At 42.8% G+C, this 22577-nt stretch overlaps 1 protein-coding gene across 2 annotated transcripts in view; it reads left to right on the forward strand.

The window, feature by feature from the left end:
* Positions 1-12286, forward strand: part of CLRN1 (clarin 1) — a gene marked incomplete at its 3' end in the record, with an annotated part of 33442 nt that extends 21156 nt beyond the window's left edge. For both annotated transcript variants that reach the window (XM_084875999.1, XM_084876000.1), the window contains exon 3: positions 12021-12286. In XM_084875999.1, coding sequence (XP_084732125.1) covers positions 12021-12286 — 266 coding nt within the window. The remainder of the gene's footprint in view (positions 1-12020) is intronic.
* Between the last annotated feature and the right edge of the window lie 10291 nt (positions 12287-22577).

A 22577-nucleotide genomic window follows, 5' to 3' on the forward strand; every position in this document is an offset into this window, starting at 1 on the left:
GTGTCTGGGCAAGGATAAATTCTAAACCTGGAAATTAATTCATCAATAAACATGTGCTACTCATAACCAGGACTGATGGAAAAGAATACGAAATCCACTCAGGGCCACAGGGTGCTTAGCATATATTTACAAGGAAGAGAAAAACAACAAGAAAATAAAATATATAACTCCTATGTAGCCATTTTCCTGTAGGATGTCTTTGATTTCATCCCACTCCAAAGTTGCAAAAAGACTCAACACTTTGCCAAAACCGGTTTGGCTCAGTGGTAGAGCGTCGGTCTGCGGACTGAAGGGTCCCAGGTTCGATTCCGGTCAAGGCCATGTACATTGGTTGCGGGCACATCCCCGGTAGGGGGTGTGCAAGAGGCAGCTGGTCGATGTTTCTTTCTCATTGACGTTTCTAGCCCTCTATCCCTCTCTCCTCATCTCTGTAAAAAAATCAATAAAATATATTAAAAAAAAAAAAAAAAAGACTCAACACTTTGTCATAGTCCCAGGAAGCAAGTAGCTTTACTAATGATTTCATGGAGAGATGTGCAAGATTACAACGCACCAGCATGTAGTGTATTGAAAATCCCCATTCTCTTCCATTTCATTTTCCTCTGATTTGTCCTGTGACTGTCATCAGGCCCTAGGCTTCTTCTTTCTCTTGACATCACTCCCTTTCTTCCACATAATTACACTCTAGCTACACACTTGCCATAGTTCCCTCTCTGTGAAACAAAGCCTGCTTATCAGCAGGCATTCAAACCTCTAGCCATTATTGCTTGAGTTCACTTTTTCTGGTCTTATTCCACCCTATCTTGATAATCAAATGATACACGTTACCAAAGTAGTTCTCTCTTCTCTAGTGAGGGTTCTACTGATATTTTTTCCAGATCTTTCATAAGCAAATAATACCATTTTTCAATTGTGCAGTGTTGATTCCCTTGTGAGGGCTGAGTCTAAGTCTCATCTTTTATCTCTAGCAAGAGCATCCTGTGTGAGGCTCTGCACACAGTAAACAGTTCAGTGTATTGAAAAAGCAAGCCCCAAAGAAGATGTTAACTTAGTCACTTAGTGCAGTACAGCGTAGCGAAACCAGAATTCAAGTGGTTTGGAATTAGCGGAGCAGGCCCATAGAGAAGGTGGGACATGAGCCAGGGAGAGATGAAATGGAAGATGATAAAGGAAAGCCAAGAGATTTGTAATAAGAGCAGAGGAGCAAGAGCACAGGTACAGAGTGTGGATGGACAGGCCTATATAGCTATTGGATCTCATGGGAAGGCCTAGGTCCCAAGTGGATGTTGCCACTACTTCCCCCACCCAGCATACCAAACCTAACAGGTGGTGTGCTGTCTCAGTGAAGCCACCGAATCAGTTGGGTCAGCAGGAAAACAGAATACATGCTATTTTAACAGAGGGAGTGAATGTTCAGCAGCATCTGCATCACTGAGAAGTTAACAGAAAAGCAGATTCTAGGCCCCACCCCAGTCCTACTGAATCAAAAACTCTGGGGTTGGAGACCGACATGCTGAGCTTTAACAAGCCCTTCTTTCAGGGGATTCTGAAGCAAGCTCAAGCTTGAGAACCAGAGTAATAGGGAATTCATTAAATAGGTGTTGGAAGACCTGGAAAAACACAAAGGACACCCGAAGTAACTCAGAAACTATAGTTTCAGAAAGCAGCTACCATCCGTAGGGCTCTGAGAACTAAGGGGAGAGTCTGGAGTTATCAGAACCAAGAGACTTAAGGAAAGGCCCAGGGTGCTGGTCTCAGACCATTGGGAAGAAGGCACTGAACTTTGCAGAGTTGGCACTGTCACGGGACACCACGAGGCAGCTGTGGGAGTGTGGAACCATGTGGGGAACTCCCAGCTGCAGAAGAAGCGGACACTTCTGCTTCCTTGTCCTCCCCTCCCTGCCATGCTCTCTGTGCGGGAAGCAGCTGACAGGCAGAACTAGAGTCTTGACCCAGCATCACAAAGCAGATAAAAAGGTGTTGGCTTGAAGCCGAGACACAGCAGTTTATAACTGGCATAGCCATCTCACAATAGTTACTGAATAAAATTCAGGACTGCCCATTTGGAAGAAAAATTATTGTACAGTACTAATGGGCAACCAAACTAATAGTATTTGAAAAACATGACTCAAAGGATGCAGAATTTAATCCAAGTTCAGATCTTATCGTGGCCTTTGGCCAACTCTAATGCAAAGAAAACGTGAGCACAAAATATATGTGGGAGCACACGGACCATGTGCTTACACTATACCTTAGCTTTGAACTTGTGGCAAAAGCAAGGTGCTCAATAAAGATTTGTAGGTGATGAGAGGGAGACCGTGGGAGAAAGAAAAGAAGGAGCCAGTTCCAGATATGTGTCTTGCAGAAGAGAAAGGCCTAGGGTGTCCAGATCATCTATGTTCTTTTAAGCCCCAAATCCTTATTTTTAAATACCAAAATTTTCAATAAGTTTAAAAACATGTGTGAGGGTCAGATGGACTCCCAGCTGATCTTTGGTGATAAAAGAGTTACTTGTAAATCACAGACTCCCCATCCATCTACAAACAGTCTCCAGAGGCCCCGGGAGTGTGGGAAGATTTACCTGAAGCTGTAATATTCATGGAGACCCCAGTATAAACTCTGAATGAGGAGTCTGGGAGTTTCACAGCCCTTATCTCAAACACTGAATTGCTCCATGAAACCCATGCAAGCCAATAAATTACACACTCCGAGGCCAGAGCCTGGACTGGAAGATCCTTTAGTTCTAGTGTGAGTTACATTTTATCAGAGACCCTTCAGGGAGCATCTCTCTTCCACATTCTGCCCAGGTGGCCTCCCTCACAGTCAGCAGAGAAAACTTCTCAATCTTCCCTTCTTCTCCTACTTACCCCCAGGTTTTCCCTTTCCTTGTGGTAACGTCATTGCAGTTATTTCTTTAGCTGCGTGGACCTGAAGCATGAAGACTGAGAAGAAGGGGAGGGAGTCCTCTTACTGTCTAGGCAGGACCTTCTGCACTGCCCTAGGAACAAGCCACTCCGAACATTTCCTAGTGTGGTGCTGGCCTGGCCGTGGATGTAGAAAAGAAAAGGAACAGCAGTTGGGATTAGGCCACCACTGGTTTCAGTCCTCACAGCTTGCTCACACTGTGGCCCTTCTGGACCAGACATTCCTTTCACTTCTCACGGCTTCCAGTTCGGCTCATCATATTCCTCAACCTTCTTTGTGCAACATTTCTGACCACTTTTATTGTTCCATGAAACCCATGCAAGTCAGCTTGCTCTCTCTTCTCCTATCAATTAAAAACAGGTCTGAGAAACTGTTCCCCTAGTTAAGATGTTAGCCATATCTTAATGGTCCTCCACAGTTCATTGTGGGCAGTGAATCTCTTCCTGGACTGTACAATAGAATCATGAAAGAGCTTTCAAAAACACTAACACCAGGGCCCAAGGTCTCTCTCTCTCTTCCTCTCTCTTTCTCTGGCTCCCTCTCTTCACCTCTTTAATTTGTGTACATCTCTCTTTCCCCTACTGTATTCTAAACCTCAAGGGAACCTATTTCCTTCATTCTGCCTCTCTCTGCCACTGTCACTCCCCTCCTATTTACTCTCCTTTTGACTCTTTCACAAAGCTCAGTGTTGACCAGTACTCTTGAAACTTCCCTCTTACCGCCTCTGGGACACAGAGGTCTCCTGGTTTCCTTCCTTCAACTTGGCACACACCTAGTCAGTGTCCTCTGCTGGTTCCTCCTCCACCACTCACAATAACTGATGGTATTCTCAGGGACTGGTCCCAGGACAATTCTTATCTTACTACATTCTCTCCCTAGATGATCTTAGCCATTATCATTGCTTTAAATAATACCTATATCCTGACAACTCCTAAATTTATATTTTTCATCTGGACCTCTTCTCTGAGTTCTATTCTCACATATCCAACTATCTACTTGACATTTCCCCTTGCACATTTCAAACCATCTTAAACTTGACATGCCCCAAGTAGAACACCTGATTTTTAGTACTGAGATCCTCTCCCTGCTTCTTTATTGCCCTAAACTCTAAGCCTTTTCCTCTCCTATTTTATTTATCTTGGTTAATGCCACCACTGTCTACTAATTGTCTAAGCTACCGCCAAAATGTTTTGGATCTACTTTTGAAATGTCTTTAGAATCCATTCATCTCTCTCCATCTCCAATGTAGTAGCCTAGTCTTTCACCATAAATTTCTTAGAAAGTAAATCAGCTATTCAATATCTTAAAGACTTTCACAAACTTCTTATTGTAATTAGAATCAATCCCAAATGACTTTCCATGGCTTTGGATATCCTACATTAATTGACATTAACTGATCTCTCCAATCTAATTTCTTTTCCATTTCCCACTCCTGCCTGCCCCCTGACTACAAAGGCCTACTCTCAGTTCCTTCAGCAAGAGACCTCTTTCCCTCGAATACTCACATGTGCTTCCTCCTCTCCTCCAGAAGTTTTCTGAGGGTCCTCAAACCCTTTATATCTTTAGAACTCAGCTATTGGGCATAGCCCTTGCTGACCACCACATTGAAGCCCCATCTCCTCTCTGCCTCCATTTTCTATCATAGCACCCCAATTATAATTGTTGTGATCTTTAATTATTTGTGTCCACTTTTGTGTGACTCTCTCACTATATTGTAGGCTCCACGAAGGCAGAACTGTGCACCTGATCCATTGTGGTATCACAGTGCCCCTTATAACAGCTGGCACTTAGTGAGCCCTTACTCAGGGTTTGTTGAATAAATCTGTATCATTGTGATACACCTGTATCATTGTGCCTGTATCAACACTCATCACAAAAAAGAATTACCTATGTAAGCTTTAAAAAATCCCATTGCTCAGGCTCAACCTCGAGAGACTCCAATTAAATTCGAGAGAAGGAGAGGGAGAGAGGGAGGGAGGGAGGGAGGGAGGGAGGGAGGGAGAGAGAGAGAGAGAGAGAGAGAGAGAGAGAGAGAGAGAGAGAGAGGAGAATAGAAGCAAATGAACCCACAGTTTCACACTGGAGCATTGATATGTAAGCATATGCCTTTATATGTTCCATGCTAGAAGTTTCTTAGTTAATCGCAGAATCAACTGCATGTAAAAGAGAGCAGTCTGGGTGGAATGTCCTAAATAGTTCAGGGAACAGTCCTCTTAGGATAATTTGATATATATTAGCTCAAACAAGCCTCTGAAATGTGGGCTTACTGCAAATTACATTTACTATGTCTTCTTTTATGTAGAGCATCATGTAATGAGTTATACCAAGCAAAGCAAACAAATGACTGCCTTTCTTTAAAAGGGGGATGCTACTAATATGGACTTAATTGATTATGATAATCACAACAGTGGCAGGGCACATAAATAAGCACAAGTCATATATGAAACATGAAGAGCAGAAAATAAAGAGCAGGACAAAAATAGAAAATGCTTTCATTGTATATCAGTTTTAGTGTCAATTGTATCAGTTGTATCCCCCTGACTACAAGGGCCTACTCTCAGTTCCTTCAGCAAGAGACCTCTTTCCCTCAAATCCTCACATGTGCTTCCTCCTCTCCTCCAGAAGTTTTCTGAGGGTCCTCAGCCCCTTTATATCTTTAGAACTCAGCTATTGGGCATAGCCCTTGCTGACCACCACATTGAAGCCCCATCTCCTCTCTGCCTCCATTTTCTATCATAGCACCCCAATTATAATTGTTGTGATCTTTAATTATTTGTGTCCACTTTTGTGTGACTCTCTCACTGTATTGTAGGCTGGCCTCTTTAATATGTCTAGAACTCATTATTCTGCAACTACCGTATTTTTCGGACCATAAGACACACTCTTTTTCCCCCAGAAGTGGGGGGAAAAAGTCCCTGCGTCTTATGGTCCAAATATAGCCTACACATATACTGTAAAAAAAAAAGGTTTTTTACTTGCCCGGCTCTGTGTGGTCTCTGTGTGCTTGCCCGGCTCTAAAATGGTTCTAAATGCTGCTGTTTACTTTACAAGGTTGATTACATGTGTTTATGACTGTGATGTTGGGTTTTAATGCACATAAAATATTTTAGGACACTATTTGTTTCAGAATCTTTTTTTCTTCATTTCCCTTCTCTAAAAACTGGTGTGTCTTATGGTCCGGTGCGTCTTATGGTCCGAAAAATATGGTATCTGCATATCGTTTCACTTCAGTCCTTATGGAGGAGCTGCTGTTCAGAGTCAGAGAAAAAGGAACAGGATATCTCAGCACCAAAGCCACAAATCCTGAGGAAGGTTAAGGATTGGGTAGAAAAGTCAGCAACAGAAATATTCTATCAGTTTCTCAGCATAGCCTTCAGAAAGGAGGCTGCAGGAGAAAGATAAGTTTGCCAGCTCATGGTGGCAATGAGCATAGAACTGCTTTGAGATGCAGCAGCAGCCTAAGGGGCAAAACTGTTGTGAGAGGATTGCACTCTGGGTCACTCCTGTCGAGGAAGCAGGACAAGGATGATCTAACTCACTCAGCAAAGGGCCCAGCAATGACCTGTGCAAGGAGATGCTCAATCTTGTTCTATCACAATTGCAAGGAGACTCCTTCCTACTCAGAATGTGCATGTATGTCTTCCCTTCTGCTTCTCTTAGGATCAAATCCCAGGTCCTGCTATGACCTCCAAAGCACCACTTGATGTGCTTCCCCCCCAGCCCCCCCAACCTTCCTCTACCCCCCTCCACACACACACACACACACACACACACACACACACACACAGGGCTCACCTCCTTCACCTCTGCCTTCCTTTCTAGGTTATCACCACCTGGTTCCCTTTCACTTGCCGTCGTCCCACACCCCTCCTTCCCCCACGTATGAAATACTCTTCTCAAATAGCCACTTTTTTACTCTCTGACATCCTTCAAGAGACATTAAAATGTAATCTCTCTGAGGCCTCCCTGAGGGAGTCCCCTTCTCTGCTTTATTTTATTTTCCTTGGTGTGTATCACATTCCAATAAACTAAATCTATCTTGTTATTTCCTCTTTCTGCACTGTCTCTACCACCAAGAGCTGCATGAAGATAAAGAATTCTGTCTGCTTTGTTCGCTGCTGTGTCCCCGGTGCCCAGACAGTGTGTAAGCACCCAATAAATACTTGTTGAGTAAATGAGTAAAATAGGAGCAGTCCTGCATATTTCCTGGTAAAAAATGACATTCTCCTTTTCTGAAAATCAATTCAAATTGGAAAAAGACTGTGCTTTTAGACTGTTTTATCTCGCCACAAATCACCCTTCTCACTAACATGACATTTGTGAAGCTCCAGTTAGAGGCAGGCTCTTCAACGCTCTGTTACAGAGGAGGAAGAGGAAGCGCTGAGCCCAGCTGCTGTTATCCCTTCATCCGCAGCTGCTCTTTGGAATCACATGACCAACTTGTTCTTCATTATGACCTCAGAATCTGCCCTTAGATATTAGTTTGCTTTTCTTGGCCCTCTGCCCATTGTGTAGCCATTGGCCCCTAAAAGCCATGGAAACCGGAACACTTCCTTGGGAGAAGAAATCGCTGCTGGGGATCTCAGCTCCAATACCTGCTTTCTAGTGAGATTGCACAACTTCACAGAAAATTAGCACCTGCACCTGCAAAGCTGTGGCTCTCCTACCCCCACTTATCATTTCTCAAGACTCCTTAAAGAAGGAAATTATTGATTTATCATTCTGTAGAGAAAATGGAGTGCTCTGACATTTGTCATCTATAAGAGGGTTTAAAGATGATGTGTTAGCTTTCTGGAAGTTTCAGCCCTTACTGAAACTGAACTGAAATTCTAATTTATTATTTCCCAAAATACCATCTCAGTGACAAGGAGAGAAAGTTTCATAGATTTTCACCTTGAAGGACACTTCTCTACCAAAACTCCTGCTGCCCTGGACTCACCTAGATCCTGGCAGGATGTTCCCTCTCAGGGGTCAGCCAGCAATGAAGAAGCAGTTTTCTCCTTGCTGTGACCTTTGTCCCCTTTATTGTAAGGTCAGGAGAGAGGTGCCCAATTTTCAACAGCTGTCAGAGAGTCTCAAGTGTGCAGTGTTTAGGACATTACAATTGCCTGATAATTGACTGATAATTCGTGGTGTGACAGCCTTGTAACTCAGCAATCCTATTCAGCCAGAAATTAACTCAGTAATCAAAGTCATTAAAGGAAAAAAACCCAACACACTACAGAATCAGCCATATGGTGGGGAAATCAAATACATGCAGGGAAAAATGGCTGGTCTTTGAGTAAGACCCTGGGCAGTAAAACCTGGGCCCTATGCCTGGTTATACTTCAAATTCTGGCTTGAGCAAGGTGTGGCAGGTTTCCGAAGTCTAGTTGCTCTCACCTTTCCTATGAGCCGAAGCAGTGCTGGTCAGAGGGACAGACGTGGGGAGTCTGCCCAAATGGCCCTACTGAATTTGAGCTCTTGGTATACATGGAAAATGGGGAAAGGAGGAGAGAAGCAAGCAGACCTGATCCTAACATTTGTAAGCCCTTGGGCAAGAGTATGAATGACAGCTCACATACCGTGAGTCTAGACATTTAAAAGTTAAACATTAATAAACTATTCACCGAGGCATGTTCTCGGCTCCTGCCTGAACAAACATCTCTCCATAGGACCTGGGATGCCAGATTCACATTTAGAATCCTTGAGCCTTGGCAATTCTACACTTGAATGTGGCTATGGGAGGAGAGCTGGCTGTTGTCTGTCCTCTTTCCTTCTGTGCCTGGTTCCATCCACACTGTAAAGGACCTCCAGGGGCTCTGACCATGCCCAAAGCAGCTGCGTCTTGGACACCTTCAGGCTTCAGGGCTGTGTACCAGACACAGAGTCTGCTCTTGGGAAGATGCAGGGAAGATACCCACATAGCCCTGGAAAGCGTCAGGTGTTTGGGAAAGGAATTCCCAGGTCCCAGAACTGTGTCTTCAAGATGAGTCAGGGACTCCAGCTGGGCTGGCCCATTGACCTCAAAGATCCCTTGCTGCACGGAGGAGGGCTTTTCAGAAGAGAGAGGTAGCTGGACCTCTGGGTGTGGGACCCCCTTGCTGGAGCCTGAGAGTCACACTGGAAATGTGCTAAGCCCTGTTCTCAACATCATTCACATCCCTTACACGCCTCCTCCGTGTCCCTGGCAGTCAGACCACCAACAGAACCGTTCCATGTACCTTTTGGTCCATAAGTCATAAACAGTTACACTTTCTCTCATATATTGTTTAGAGACCTCGACAGAGAAAAGCAAAAATATTCTCAGTCCACACTGAGTTGTGTCCTTTCACATCTCTTAGCAGTGCTGGCTGAGGCTCAGGCTGGGTTCTATGCTCTGACTCTGAAATGGCAAAGTTGACCACATGGCCAAGCCCAGAATCCAGAGCAGAACCTCAGGCCGTCCATCATCTCAACTACTGAACCACATGTTCTGATTCGAGAGCTTGTGTGCCTAAAGTATTAGCTATGGCAAAAGGCTGGGTTTACAGCTGTAAAAAAGAAGAAAATTTCACCTTTTGTGACATCATGGATGGACCTGGAGAGCATTATGTTAAGTGAAATAAGCCAGTCAGAGAAAGACAAGTATCATACGATTTCATTCATTTGTGGAATTTAATGAACAAACTGAATTACCAAGTAAAAAAGAAAGATTCATAGATAGAGAGCGGGCTGATAGCTCTGGTGGGGGTGGGGTGTTGGCTGGAATGGAGGGATTGAGCAAAAATATTTTAAAAAAGAAAGAACTCGTGGACACAGATAACAGTCTGGTGATTGCGGGGGGGGGGGAGGTGAAGGTGGAAAAGGGTATGGGAGCAGGGGATAAATGGGGATGGAAAAATAAATAAATAAAGGGGGAGTGAGAAGAGCTGTGAGTTTAAGATACCTCAAGCAACTTTTACTTTAGGAATTTAAAATGCAGTCTCACTAGGATGCTGTCTCCTTAAAGTAATACCTTTAAAATATTTAACAACTTGAAAAGGAAACCGTGCTTGAATTTTCCCTTTAAGCACTAAGATAATGCTGTATTTCTCTTTTGTCTAAAATTCACCATCTTCTCAGACAAAGAAGACTCTTGTAAAAGAAATGGCATTTTCTCCACCATTTTCAAATAAAGCGAAAACAGCATTGCAGCCTTCTTGTTGGATCTAACAATGAAGGAGTAATACAGTTTTGCCAGGGGAAAACGAGGCTGACAAAATTTTACATGGGGATATTTTCAATTACTGCTCTGAGGCTAGTGGGAAGTGAAGTTTCAAGAAAATTATATCATTTGATCAGTTGGGGGGTGTATTATATTGATTGTCAAGGGCCAGTTCTAAGCTAAATTCTAATAAAGAAATGTGATTTCCCTTTTCCTGCTCCCCCCCATTCCCCAACCCTCATGGTCCAGTCTGTACCTCCACCCCAACCCAAACCTGGCCTCTGGAAGTAATGGGGGCCGTCACTTGCCTTGCAGCTCCCCACATCTGGGATGCTCTCCCCACACAGGCCAGCTTCCCTTTCCTTCGCTAACTTCTCCTATAGCTTTTTCTAAGGAACCTTCCATGCTGTTGCCCACCCTCTCAGTGATGGCCACCTGTACCTCCCTTACTATTACATCACTGTGCTAGATTTAATCATTGTTGTATCTACGTTCTCTGCCTGATTACACACTCTGTTAAAGCAGAAAACATGTGCTTGTTTTAATGTTTAAATCTCCACTATCCCCATGCGTGGTATATAATAGATCTAGTTGAATAAATGAAGGGGTGAATTAATGGGTGGGAACTTAAGCCACTTGTAGCTGCTCCCAGAGTACTCGATGAACGGTAATGGAAGAACCAAAAGATCACCCCTCCTAAAGGAGTCACAAGCCTAACGGGAGGGAGAGTATTTGAGGAGCAAGGCACTGTAATACATTCTTTTGGGTTACCTTCCTGATGTGTAGTGAGGGGAAGAACTAAGGTGAAAACTTTTGAGAAGAAAGTAATACATGAGAATCATAAGAATAGCTATCAATTAATAAGCATTTATGCATATCAATTCTAATGCCAAATGCTAATCATGTGTCATCTCTATTATCCACATTTTATAGATAAGGAAATTGAGATTTGGTGATTAAAACTGCTTAATTTCACAGGTTAGGAACCCAAATTGGTTTGACTTGGCACCCCTTTGTGGTGGCCTGGAATTCAATACAGGCTGTGGAAGCCCTGGGAGTCCCAGCCACCCACTGTGCTCCTCAGCCTGCCCTCCTGCCACCCGTTCTGCCCCTGTGCTATCCACCCACCCTTGGTCCCCCATCTTCCAGTGGAGAGGTCCTGTCAGAGTTTTTAGGCACCCATCATTATCGATGCCCCTGTGCTGCAGAGGTCTCTTCCAGATGGCGGCGGCACCAGTAAAGATTAGATTAGGCTACCAATGATAATAAACCAGAGAAAAATAATGAGAGTGGAAGACCCTAATACATGCATAATTCAAGGAGACCTTGTTTTCCATATCAGCCAAACAATGTAGTCTTTATTCAAGGCAGCCACATGCCCAGGTGAAAATCCTGAGTTATTAACCAGGAGAACAGGTACCCTCAACACCTCATTCCGGCTCCCTTTGCTCAGGGACTTCTCTAGGCAGCTGCGGCAGGTGGAGCTGGAGGAGGAAGAGGCACATAGCCCTCTGAAGGAAGCCCAGGTTTTCCACAGAGCTGTCTGAATGGCATTTCTCCTGCAATGCCTGTGAAGTATTTTGAGAAATTTGTTGATAGAATTTTGTTCTCTTGAAGCACATCGTAGCAGTGGCAGCTCTGTGCCTGATTCCATCGTTGTGCCTAAAGTACCCAACCACCCAGCCTTTTCACCTCACAGCTTGACCCGACTTCCACACGTCCTCTCAAAGCCATCACCCAGGCACTAGCACCCACTGTGTGGGGAATCAGGCTCATGATTACTAATTTGAAATAATACATTTTTTTACAGAAAAATGCAAATGAGGATACCTGTAAAAGGCTTTCTTTAGTTTCCACCTGCACCCTCTTCCTTGTCCCTTTTCATCAGGAAATATTTGTTCCAACATGGTGTTTGTTGCTTCTGTTTCAGGGTCCTGCGGTTGTCTTGTCATGATTTTGTTTGCTTCTGAAGTGAAAATTCACCACCTCTCAGAAAAAATTGCAAATTATAAAGAAGGAATTTATGCCTACAAAACACAAAGTGAAAAATATACCACCTCATTCTGGGTCGTTTTCATTTGCTTTTTTGTTCATTTTTTGAATGGGCTCCTAATACGACTTGCTGGATTTCAGTTCCCCTTTGCAAAATCTAAAGACACAGAGACAACGAATGTAGCTGTGGATCTAATGTACTGAACAGCAAACATTTCTGTGGTTTTTCAAGGTAGTGAGCAGACTTGCTGCATCTGCTTGGATATGGTTAATTGCAGATGCCTCAGTCAGACCACCCAACCTTGATAATGTTTACAAACGGTGCACTAGAGGCACAGGCCGGAGCAAAAGGAAAGCTTCAGAAGGAAAGCTTCGGAAGGTGTGCTGCCTGGGGGGAAATCGCTTCACCAGGCTGTCAAGGCAATCAGCTGGAATGGACAAACTTCCTACATAGCAACGTGCAAAATGCCTACTCCATCATGGGGCATCAGAAGGCATGGGGATCTATTTTAATAGAAGCATTTTTGACATAACCAAACATTTGTTGCCACAGACACCAGAAAACAGAGCAGGGATTACTTCTTATAAGGATAGTGCATTAAGTGAGATTTGTAAAAAGTTCATATAAAGTACAGTCTTACTATCATGTCTGTTGATTTACATTTGCAAACTTAATAAAATAACCAGGAGGAAAAACCATAGCTAAGGGTATTTCTCTCATGCTTAGGACCCCACTACATTCACACAGTATTTATAAGGGAGACAACTTCCAGGGCTTCATGAAAAATTATTTTCCTGGTAAACTTCATACAAAATGACTCATTGGGGCTGTTGTTTCTAACCTCAGTGTCTTAAACTCTAATTTCCAATTATAAAATTATGCTACATTCTGGGATTATGATGGTAACACTGTACCATTGTGGATTTTGGTCTGGCTGTCACAAAGCATGGCCCAGATCAACTTCCCCCACTGAATTACCCATGAAATTCATCTGCAGATGACCAAAGGCCACAGCTGAGCCTAGAGCTAGCCCCTTTCTCCTCCACCTGCTATCCGCAAGAGCACACACAGGAAGAAGCAGAGAATGACAGAGAACACGACACCAGGCCACCCGGCAGAACTGCTTAGTACCTAGCTCCCATTCAAGGGTTTTAAAAGTGCTTATTTTTCACAAAAATGCTTTTTTTTCCCTTTTGGAAAAACCTACAAGAAACAAATGACTGTATCCCTGAGAACTAACTTGCTCTGCTGGTAGTTTACAGCCACAGGCTGACATTAGACCACACCTTCCAGATGTAGTTCCTCTTCCTCCATTCAGGAAACTCACCCGGAGAATTTCTATATCACAACTCAGTCTAGTGCTAGAGGGAATATTTGGTTTAGTAATGAGCTAGAGCCCACTTATGGGAGTCTTTAGCCAAATTGGTTAGATACACAGGCATTGTAGCTAGGAGTGGGCAGCAAGCGCAGAGCAGCCATCCTGTGGGAAAGCGGCCTAAGATCCCCGAGGCCAGGTTCCCCATGTTCTCATTAGATGAATCTCTTTCTCTCCCTCCCTCCCTACTTCCCTCCTTAGAGGTTTGAAAAACTTCTAACACCAAGCTTCTTTAAAGAACAAGTCTCTGGTTGTTCTCTGTTCTGTAAACAGAAAAAACTTTGAGCAGCAGCTAAAAATTCAATGAGAACCTACCAGGCAAACTAACACTATTCCCTCAGTGGGAAGTAGAGGCTGGGCCGTGGTCTCTGCAAATTGTGTTTCTCACAAAAATAAATACAACCTGATCCTCAGAGTCTATTAAGTTGTCTCTCTCTTCTCTGGAGTGAAATGTGTGGTCACCAGGTTCTAAGAGTAGCCCTCAGAAGAGGGCTCTGGCCAGGATGTCTTTTTGTGGGATCAAAGACCGGTCCGACCTCCGTGTGGCAGCCAGCATTAGCACATTCTCATGAGGACACAAGGCCTCCTACTGGCTCTGGGGCCACAAACACAAGGCCGTGGTTGGGTGCACAGTTCCAGGTATATCAGCAGACACCCTCAGCACTGAGGGTGGGGTGAGAAAGAATGGCAAGAAGCTGTGAAAGTCATCTGAAGCTCTTCTGTGAAGACCTTGTAGTGAACTTGGCAAGACACATTCACCAGAATGGGAGGAGGCTCCTGAGCTAACCTGTGGTGTAGAGGACCCCTTGGGAATGCACATGGATGACCTTTAATTATCATCAGCTGAACTCAAGGCTAGGCAGAGCCACGTCCTGGGAACAAGTTTCCCCAAAATGTGGGAAACTGTTATCAGTACTGATTTCTTATCTTATCCATGTGCTTGGAATGAGGAAACGAATAGGATCTTGACTTACCCAGGTCTTGTTATGCTAAATCCCAGGAATGAAGGAATGAATAGGACCTGGGCACACCCAAAACTTCTTTGACCTTAAACCCCCCTTTGGAAATAAATAAATGCACTGTGTTGTCTGAGATGGATGTTGACTGTCTCTCCAACAGAATGGCAGCCCCCCACCTGGATCCCAGCTTGAATCTATTTCTATATCTTGGTCTTTTTTTTTTTTTTTTTTTCTTTAATTTCTTAATCCCCAGCTCCTGCACTCAGGAACCTGTCATTTTCCCTGCGGGTTGTGGAAAACAGAGAAACATCCCCCCACACTGAGGGACAGGGCAGGCCCAGTGCGGAGGAGGAGGAGGGCGCTTTGCAGGTTGCAAAGCTCCTGTGCTCTGGTGGTCCCCTATGCCTCTCCAGAGCAGCCCCTCTCAGTCACTTCACAAACTTTCAGTGTGGATGAGTTTGCTGGTGGCTCACACATTACACAACCCTAGGGCAGCAGGTGGAGGGAGGAGGGGTTCCCTCTGTCTGCATTGGTCCCAACCATTTACTCAAACAAGAGCCAAGGAGGAGACTGGGAAGGAGGCTGAGGACCGCAGAGAGATTTACCCTCTCAATCTTCCTCAACCCCTCCCCTTTCAGTAAGATCCAATATATGTAAAAATAGTGTCGTTGTTATAGAAATGCTGCTTCAAGCCCAGGCTCAGGCAACTCGCCGTGGTTTTCTGCTGCCTGGCTGGCCCTAGTCACTTCTGTTTAGATATTCTATTTGGATCCGGTGCTATTTGGGTGCTTCGGTTTGAGTCTTCCTTTCTCAGCCACCTTCACTGTGGCTCAGGGCAGATAAGCCCTCTCCTCCAAGAGACAAGAGACAGAGAGCCATGCTGATTGGCTCAGAGAAAAGGGACCTGGTCCTTGAAGTTAGAAGGCAGAGAGAAGTCCAGGCAGGCCTGGGGCCCTGAATTCTGGGATGAAATTCCTCCCTGGGGAAAAGCCCTCTTGCTTATCAAAGTGCTAATGTAAACTTGATAAACTTGTACTTTGATTTAGAGACTTTGTGACTCCCACTACCCCCATCCAGAGACATTCCTGGGCTGTCACAATCCAGGGCTCTCTGGACTATTTGGAAAATCCAAAGGAGCCTGAGGCTGACTGGATGATTAAGTCCAAAATCTCCAATCTCCATAGAATGTCTCCTGCAGGGGCCTAAAGGACCGCACAGATAGTATCAGACCTGGGGCCAGGGCGAGACAGAGGGATAGAGAAAGGGGGATGGTGTTAGACAAGCCACCCAATAATTAAAGGCAAATGTCTGAAAGATTGCTTCTTTGCTAGAATCTTGGTCTGAAGGATTTTTACCTGCCCATATAAACAGGAGCAGCAAAGCAGTTGTGTCCCTCACTAGGCCAAAGTCCATCCCTGCCTCTTTGGGCCATGATTAATTCAGGAGGAAGATGAGAAACTCAGGTGCTCCTGAAAGCCTTCCTTCCGCTCTCCTCCAGAGAGGGTGGCCTGGGCCCTCAAGTGATTTAAGCCCATGCCCTACCAGAAGCATGTCATCTCAGTGCACACAAGCAGCTCACCCTGTCCTTGCAATTTCTTCAACTTCCTATTTGCCATGGCCTTAACATGGGCAAAAAGGTGTGTCATATCTAACCTGGAGGTATGGATTCCAGGAAGCCACAGCTCACAGATTTTCACTTAAATTCCCAACCTTCCATTTAGCCACGTATAACCAAGAGTGTCTCTTAACTTAGGAAAGAAGAGTGCCTGTCCTACATCCCAGGCCTAGAGAAGCTGGTGTATTCCCTTTCATTTGCTGCAATTAGGTACTCCCTTCGCACTCCTTTGCAGTCACCCTTTCCCCTCTGGCTCTCTGTGGCTGAGAGTGTGTGTTCCCTAGCACATTCTCCTTAGGCACACAGCTAAACTACATTTCCCAGCCTCCTTTGTAAGTGGGTCTGAGTAAGTCTGGAGGCTCACATGACCTGTGCCACTTCCCAGGTTGTCCCTGAAGAACATTCCACTCAACCCTTCAGTTCTATCTTCCCAGGGACTGCTGCTTGGAAGGTTGTGGGATCCAAATGGTGAGGCTACAAAACTGGCAGGCTTTGAGACCTGCACTGGAGTGTGACAAGAGTGATAAATGAACTTTCTGTAAAGCCACTAAGTTTGGGTAGTTATTTGTTACTGCAGCTTAGCCTCTCATAGCCTTGCCAACAGGTCCTCTTCTCCAGGGAACTCTTCTGCTTTGTGCCAGTGAGACACCGCTTTGGTAGCTCAAGGTGTAGCCTGAGGCCAGGTGCACCCCCATCACCAACTCTAAGCTGCTATTTGTGCTGCTGTCCTGGAAGCTGTGCCCTCTGGCCACATTGTCCATCACCTGCTGAAATGAAGACCAGACAGTGAATTTTCTGAATGACAGAAGGTTTCCGTCCTTTCCCTGGTCTTCCCTCACCCACATCACAGCATACCTATGGCCAAACCCTTGGGAGTTCTGATCACGTTTACAGATACACATGTCAATGCAAGACACTGACATAAGCCTTCTTATCACCCTCCTATCTTGCTTCCAACTATCATGTGAATCACATTAAGTTCTTTTTTTTTAATTGTTGACACTAGTACAGATGTCTCTCATTTCCCCCCTTCCCCCACTTCTCCCCTTCCCCCCTTTCCCTTCCCTCTGCCTATCATTACACTGTTGTCTGAGTCCATGGGCTATGCATATAAGTTTTTGGCTAATCTTTTCATCTTCTTTCGTCCAGTTCCCACCACCTACCTTCTGACCTTTGCCAGTCTGTTTCATATATCTAGGCCTTGAAATTCTATTTTGTTCACCAGTTTATTTTGTTCATTAGACTCACATATAAGTGAGATCATATGGTACTTGCTTTTCTCTGATTGGCTAATTTTGTTTACTCTCCAGGTCCATTTGTGCTGTCTCAAATGACAAAAGATCCTTCTTTTTTACAGTGGCATAATACTTCATTGTGTAAATGTACCACAGCTTTTTTATCCACTCATCTACTGATGGGCACTTGGGCTGTTTCCAGATCTTAGCTACTGTAAATAATGCTCCTGTGAACATAAGTGTGTGTGTATTCTTTCTGATTGGTGTTTCAGGATTTTTGGAATATATTCCTAGAAGTGGGATCACTGGGTAAAAAGGCAGTTCTGCTTTTAATTTTTTGAGGAAACTCCCTACTGTTTCCACAGAGGTTGTACCAGTCTGCATTCCCACCAGCAGTGCATAAGGGCTCCCTTTTCTTCACATCCTTGCCAGCACTTGTTGATTTATTGATGATAGTCATTCTGACAGGTGTGATGTGGTACCAACAGCATATTTTACAAACATAGAAGGAACTCTCCAAAATTCATCTGGAATAAAAAAAGACCCTGAATAGCTGCAGCAATCCTGAGAAAGAAGACCAAAGTATGTGGGATCTCAAAACCAGATATCAAGATGTATTACAAAGCTACTGTTCTCAAACCAGCTGGTACTGGCACAAGAATAGACATATAAAATAATAGAATAGAATAGAGAATCCAGAAATCAACCCAAACCACTATGCTAGATTAATATTTGATAAAGGAGGCATGAACATACAATGGAGTCAAGACAATCTCTTTAATAAATGGTATTGGGAAAATTGGACAGATACATGAAAAAAAAAAATGAAACTAGACCACCAACTTACACCATACACAAAAATAAACTCAAAATGGATAAAGAACTTAAACATAAGATAGATACTATAAAAATATTAGAGGCATCCACAGGCAGCAAAATCTCAGACACATGCCAAGGTAATTTCTTCACTAATACTGCTTCTAGGGCAATGGAAACTAAAGAGAAAATAAACAAATGGAACCATATCAAAATAAAATGCTTCTGCACAGCAAAATAAACCATCCACAAAACATCAAGAAAACCCACTGCATGAGAGAACATATTTGCCATTATTATCTCAAATAAGGGTTTAGTCCCCAACATTTACAGAGAACTCATATAACTTAACAAAAGAAAGATACACAACCCAATTTAAAACTGGGCAATGAATCTAAATAGATACTTTTTGAAAGAAGACAGAAGTAAGGCCAAGAAACATATGAAAACATGCTCAAAGTCACTAATCTTCCGAAGATGCAAATGAAAACGACAATGCGGTACCATCTCACACCTGTCAAAATAGCTACCAACAACAAATCAACAAAGGACAAGTGCTGGAAAGGATGCCGAGAAAACGGAACCCTTGTGCACCGCTGGTGGGAATGCAGACTGGTGCAGCCACTGTGGAAAACAGTATGGAGTTCACTCAAAAAACTAAAAATGGAACTCCCATTTGACTCAGTGATCCCACTTCTAGGAATATATCTTAAGAAACTAGAAACACCAATCTGAAAGGATATATACACTCCTATGTTCATAGTGGCACAATTTACCATAGCTAAGATTTGGAAACAGCCTAAGTGCCCATTAGCAGATAAATGGATTAAAAAACTGTGGTACATCTACACTGCTGTAAAAAAGAAGGAATTCTTACCATTTGCAATAGCATGGATGGGACTGGAGAGTATTATTTATGGAATATAATGAACAGCATAAACTGATGGACAAAAATAGATCCAGAGACAGAGAAGCATCAATCAGATGGTCAAACATCAGAGGGAAGATAGGAGAGGGTGGGGTAAGAGGGAGAAATCAACCAAAGGACTTGTATGCATACATATAAACCTAACTAATGGACACAGACAAGAGGGGAGTGAGGGCATTAGTGGGGCGGTTGGAGGGATTATGAGGGGATAAGGACACATATGTAATACCTTTATCAAGAAAGACATTTAAAAAATTAAAAAAACCACAGCCGAGACCGGTTTGGCTCAATGGGTAGAACGTCGGCTTCGGGACTGAAGGGACCCGGGTTCGATTCCGGTCAAGGGCATGTACCTTGGTTGCAGGCATATCCCCAGTAGGGGGTGTGCAAGAGGCAGCTGATCGATGACTCTCTCTCATCGATGTTTCTAGCTTTCTATCTCTCTCCCTTCCTCTCCGTACAAAATCAATAAAATACAATATATTTAAAAATAAATAAATAAATAAAAAATAAAAATCATTGAATGTCTGGATGTGCCAAATGAGACATATATGTGCATGCCATTCAATAAAGCACTGAATTATTGTGTTTAAAAAAATAATAATTAAAAATTAAAAATTAAAAAAACCACAAAGTCAAGGCAGGTCTAAAGGCCAGCTTTGTTAACTTCTGGTCTAGTCAGTGGTGTTTCTATCACATCATACTGGATGAAGGTATTTGTACCTCAACCTTTATCTTTGACTATGTTTGAAAGGCTTTGCGTCCTATTAACGGAACTTCTATTATCATGCTGCTTGTATGAAATGTATTTTGGGTGAAGTGGGCCTTTTTGCCCTTGAAGTAGCACATTGTAAGCTCTGATATGATATGTCCTGGAGATAAGATGTCAGGTAAGCAAAAAAAATAATAATTGCAGGTGATTCAGAATGCCAACCTATATCCTATATGACAACCTGTCTTCTCTCCACACCCATCCCTCACTGAGAACCACCCATTTACAGGAAGGCCACTCACTGAACAGATATAATATCTATTCATCTATTCACTAAACAACTTTTTCTTAAGCTCTAATGATGTACCCTGCCTTGAGCTAGCCCCAACCATAAAATTATTTTCATTGCTACTTCATAACTGTAATTTTGCTACTGTTATGAATCATAATGTAAATATCTGTATTTTCCAATGGTCGTAGGCTCTATAGCAGCAATTTTCAACCTGTGGGTCACAATCCACAGATTGAGAACTGCTAGCAGGGTCACCTAAGACCATCGGAAAGACTTCTATGTTAGACTCAAAATCATAAAAATCCTAGAAGAAAACACAGGCAGTAAAATTTCAAACATTCTTGTAGAAATATTTTATTGATATATCTCCTTGGGCCAGGGGAAAAAGAAAAAATAAACAAATGGGACTACATCAAAATAAAAGTTTTTTCACAGTAAAGGAAACCATCAACAAAATGTAAAGACAACCCTTTTAATGCAAGAACATATTTGTCAATGATAAAATGTGATAAGGGGTTAATATCCAAAATTTATAAAGAACTTATACAACTCTACACAAAAAAACAACAATAACAACAAGCAATCTAGTTAAAAAATGGGCAAATGGCCTGAATAGACACTTCTCCAAAAAATACATACAGATGGCCAATAGACATATGAAAAGATGCTCAATGTCACTAATGATCAGAGAATGCAAATTACACTACAATGAGATACCATCTCACACCTGCCAAAATGGCTACCATCAATAAATCAATAAACAACAAGTGTTGTTGAGGATATGGAGGAAATGGAACCCTCATTCAGTGTTGGTGGGGATGCAGACTGGTACAACCACTGTTGAAAATAGCATGGAATTACCTCAAAAAATTAAAAATAGAATTGTCCATGACCCAGTGATTCTACTTCTGGAAATATATCCAAAGAAACCCAAAGCACTAATTAGAAAGAATATATGCCTCCCTACATTCATAGCAGAATTATTTACAATAGCCAAGATCTGGAAACAGCCAAGTACCTATCCGTAGATGAGTGGAACAAAAAGTTGTGATACGCTTACACATGGAATGCTACTGCACCATAAAAAGGAAGGTAATCTTATCTTTGCAATGTCAAGGATGGACCTGGAGAGTATTATGCCTAGTGAAACAAGCCAATCAGAGAAAGAAAAGTACCATATTATTTCACTTACATGTGGAATCTAATAAACAAAATAGAAACATACTCATAGATATAAAAAATAGACTGACAGCCATCAGGGGAGAGGGATTGATGGGCTAGGTGAAAAAGGTGAATGGATTAGGCAAAAACACAGTCACAAAAATTCATAGACACAAGACAATAGTATGGTGATTACCAGAGGAATAGGGGGTATAAGAAGGTGAAGGGCAGAATAAATGGTGATGGAAGACAACTTAACTTGGAGTGGTGAACATGCAATACAATATACAGATGATGTATTATAGAATTGTATACCTGAAACCTATATAATTTTATTAACCAACTAGAGGCCCAGTGCATGAAAATTCATTAAATAATATTTTAAACTTTTTATTATGAAAATTTTCAAATATACATATGATGAGAGAAAATAATACAATGAAGACCTACATATCACATCTTTACCAATTTCTAACCAATTTTGCTTTTCCTATATGGCCTCATGCACTTCCACTCCTCCTCAAGTGGATTATTTTGAGGCATATCTCAGAGATCTCATTTCATCTGTAAATATTCTGTACTCATGTAAGGACTTTTAAAAACATGCTTGTAATATTATTATTGTTACAGAATTTACCAGGTGACCGAAGAACACACAGGAATACTTGGAGACACAGCAAAGACCCATTTATTGATAGTAGAGATTAAAATAGAATGAAGGTTACTCCCAATGTAAAATAAAGAAAAAATAAAATGGTAGTGGAGAGGGGAAAAAAAAAAAAAAAAGAAACAAAAATTGCAAAATAGCAGTAGTAATAGTGATGATAGAGATTGAAAAATGTAATAATTGAAAATATTTTCAGATATTTCGTATGTACCAGTATAGTGACTCAGGAGAGACTTTTTCTCCCAAATCCTGAGACCCCCAATATGGAGGAAGCTTTCCCTTTATACTCTTCAGTTTTTTTGTTCCCCAAATATGGGATGGGACGTCTGGACCTTTTGCAAGCTTTGCAAAAAGCCCCATGTGTTGGGGAGGGAGCCATGAGACCACACCTAAAGGCCTGGCCTGGCGCCAGTGCTGATAACTTCATCTGGGGGTTGTGTATTGCTCATGGTTTATGGCCTCTCTAAAATGGGAGTAATACTTAAATAAAAGGTCTTGCAAGAAGGGGCAGTGACTAGACTACCCTATCTATTGATAATAAAAGAGTAATAAGTAAATTAACAGTCACTCTGCTACACCCATAAGCCATGCCCACAAGCCAAACAGAGCAAGTATGCAAATTAACCCCAACCAAGATGGCTACAGCCACAGAGAGCATGAGGAAGGCTTAGGTTTCCCTGACAATAGAGGAAACCAAGCTTTCCACCTGCCCTTGCATGCCTAAGCCTCCACTC

The sequence above is a fragment of the Pipistrellus hanaki genome (genome assembly GCF_964339955.1).
Source record: "Pipistrellus hanaki genome assembly, chromosome: 2".
Lineage (NCBI taxonomy): Eukaryota > Metazoa > Chordata > Mammalia > Chiroptera > Vespertilionidae > Pipistrellus > Pipistrellus hanaki.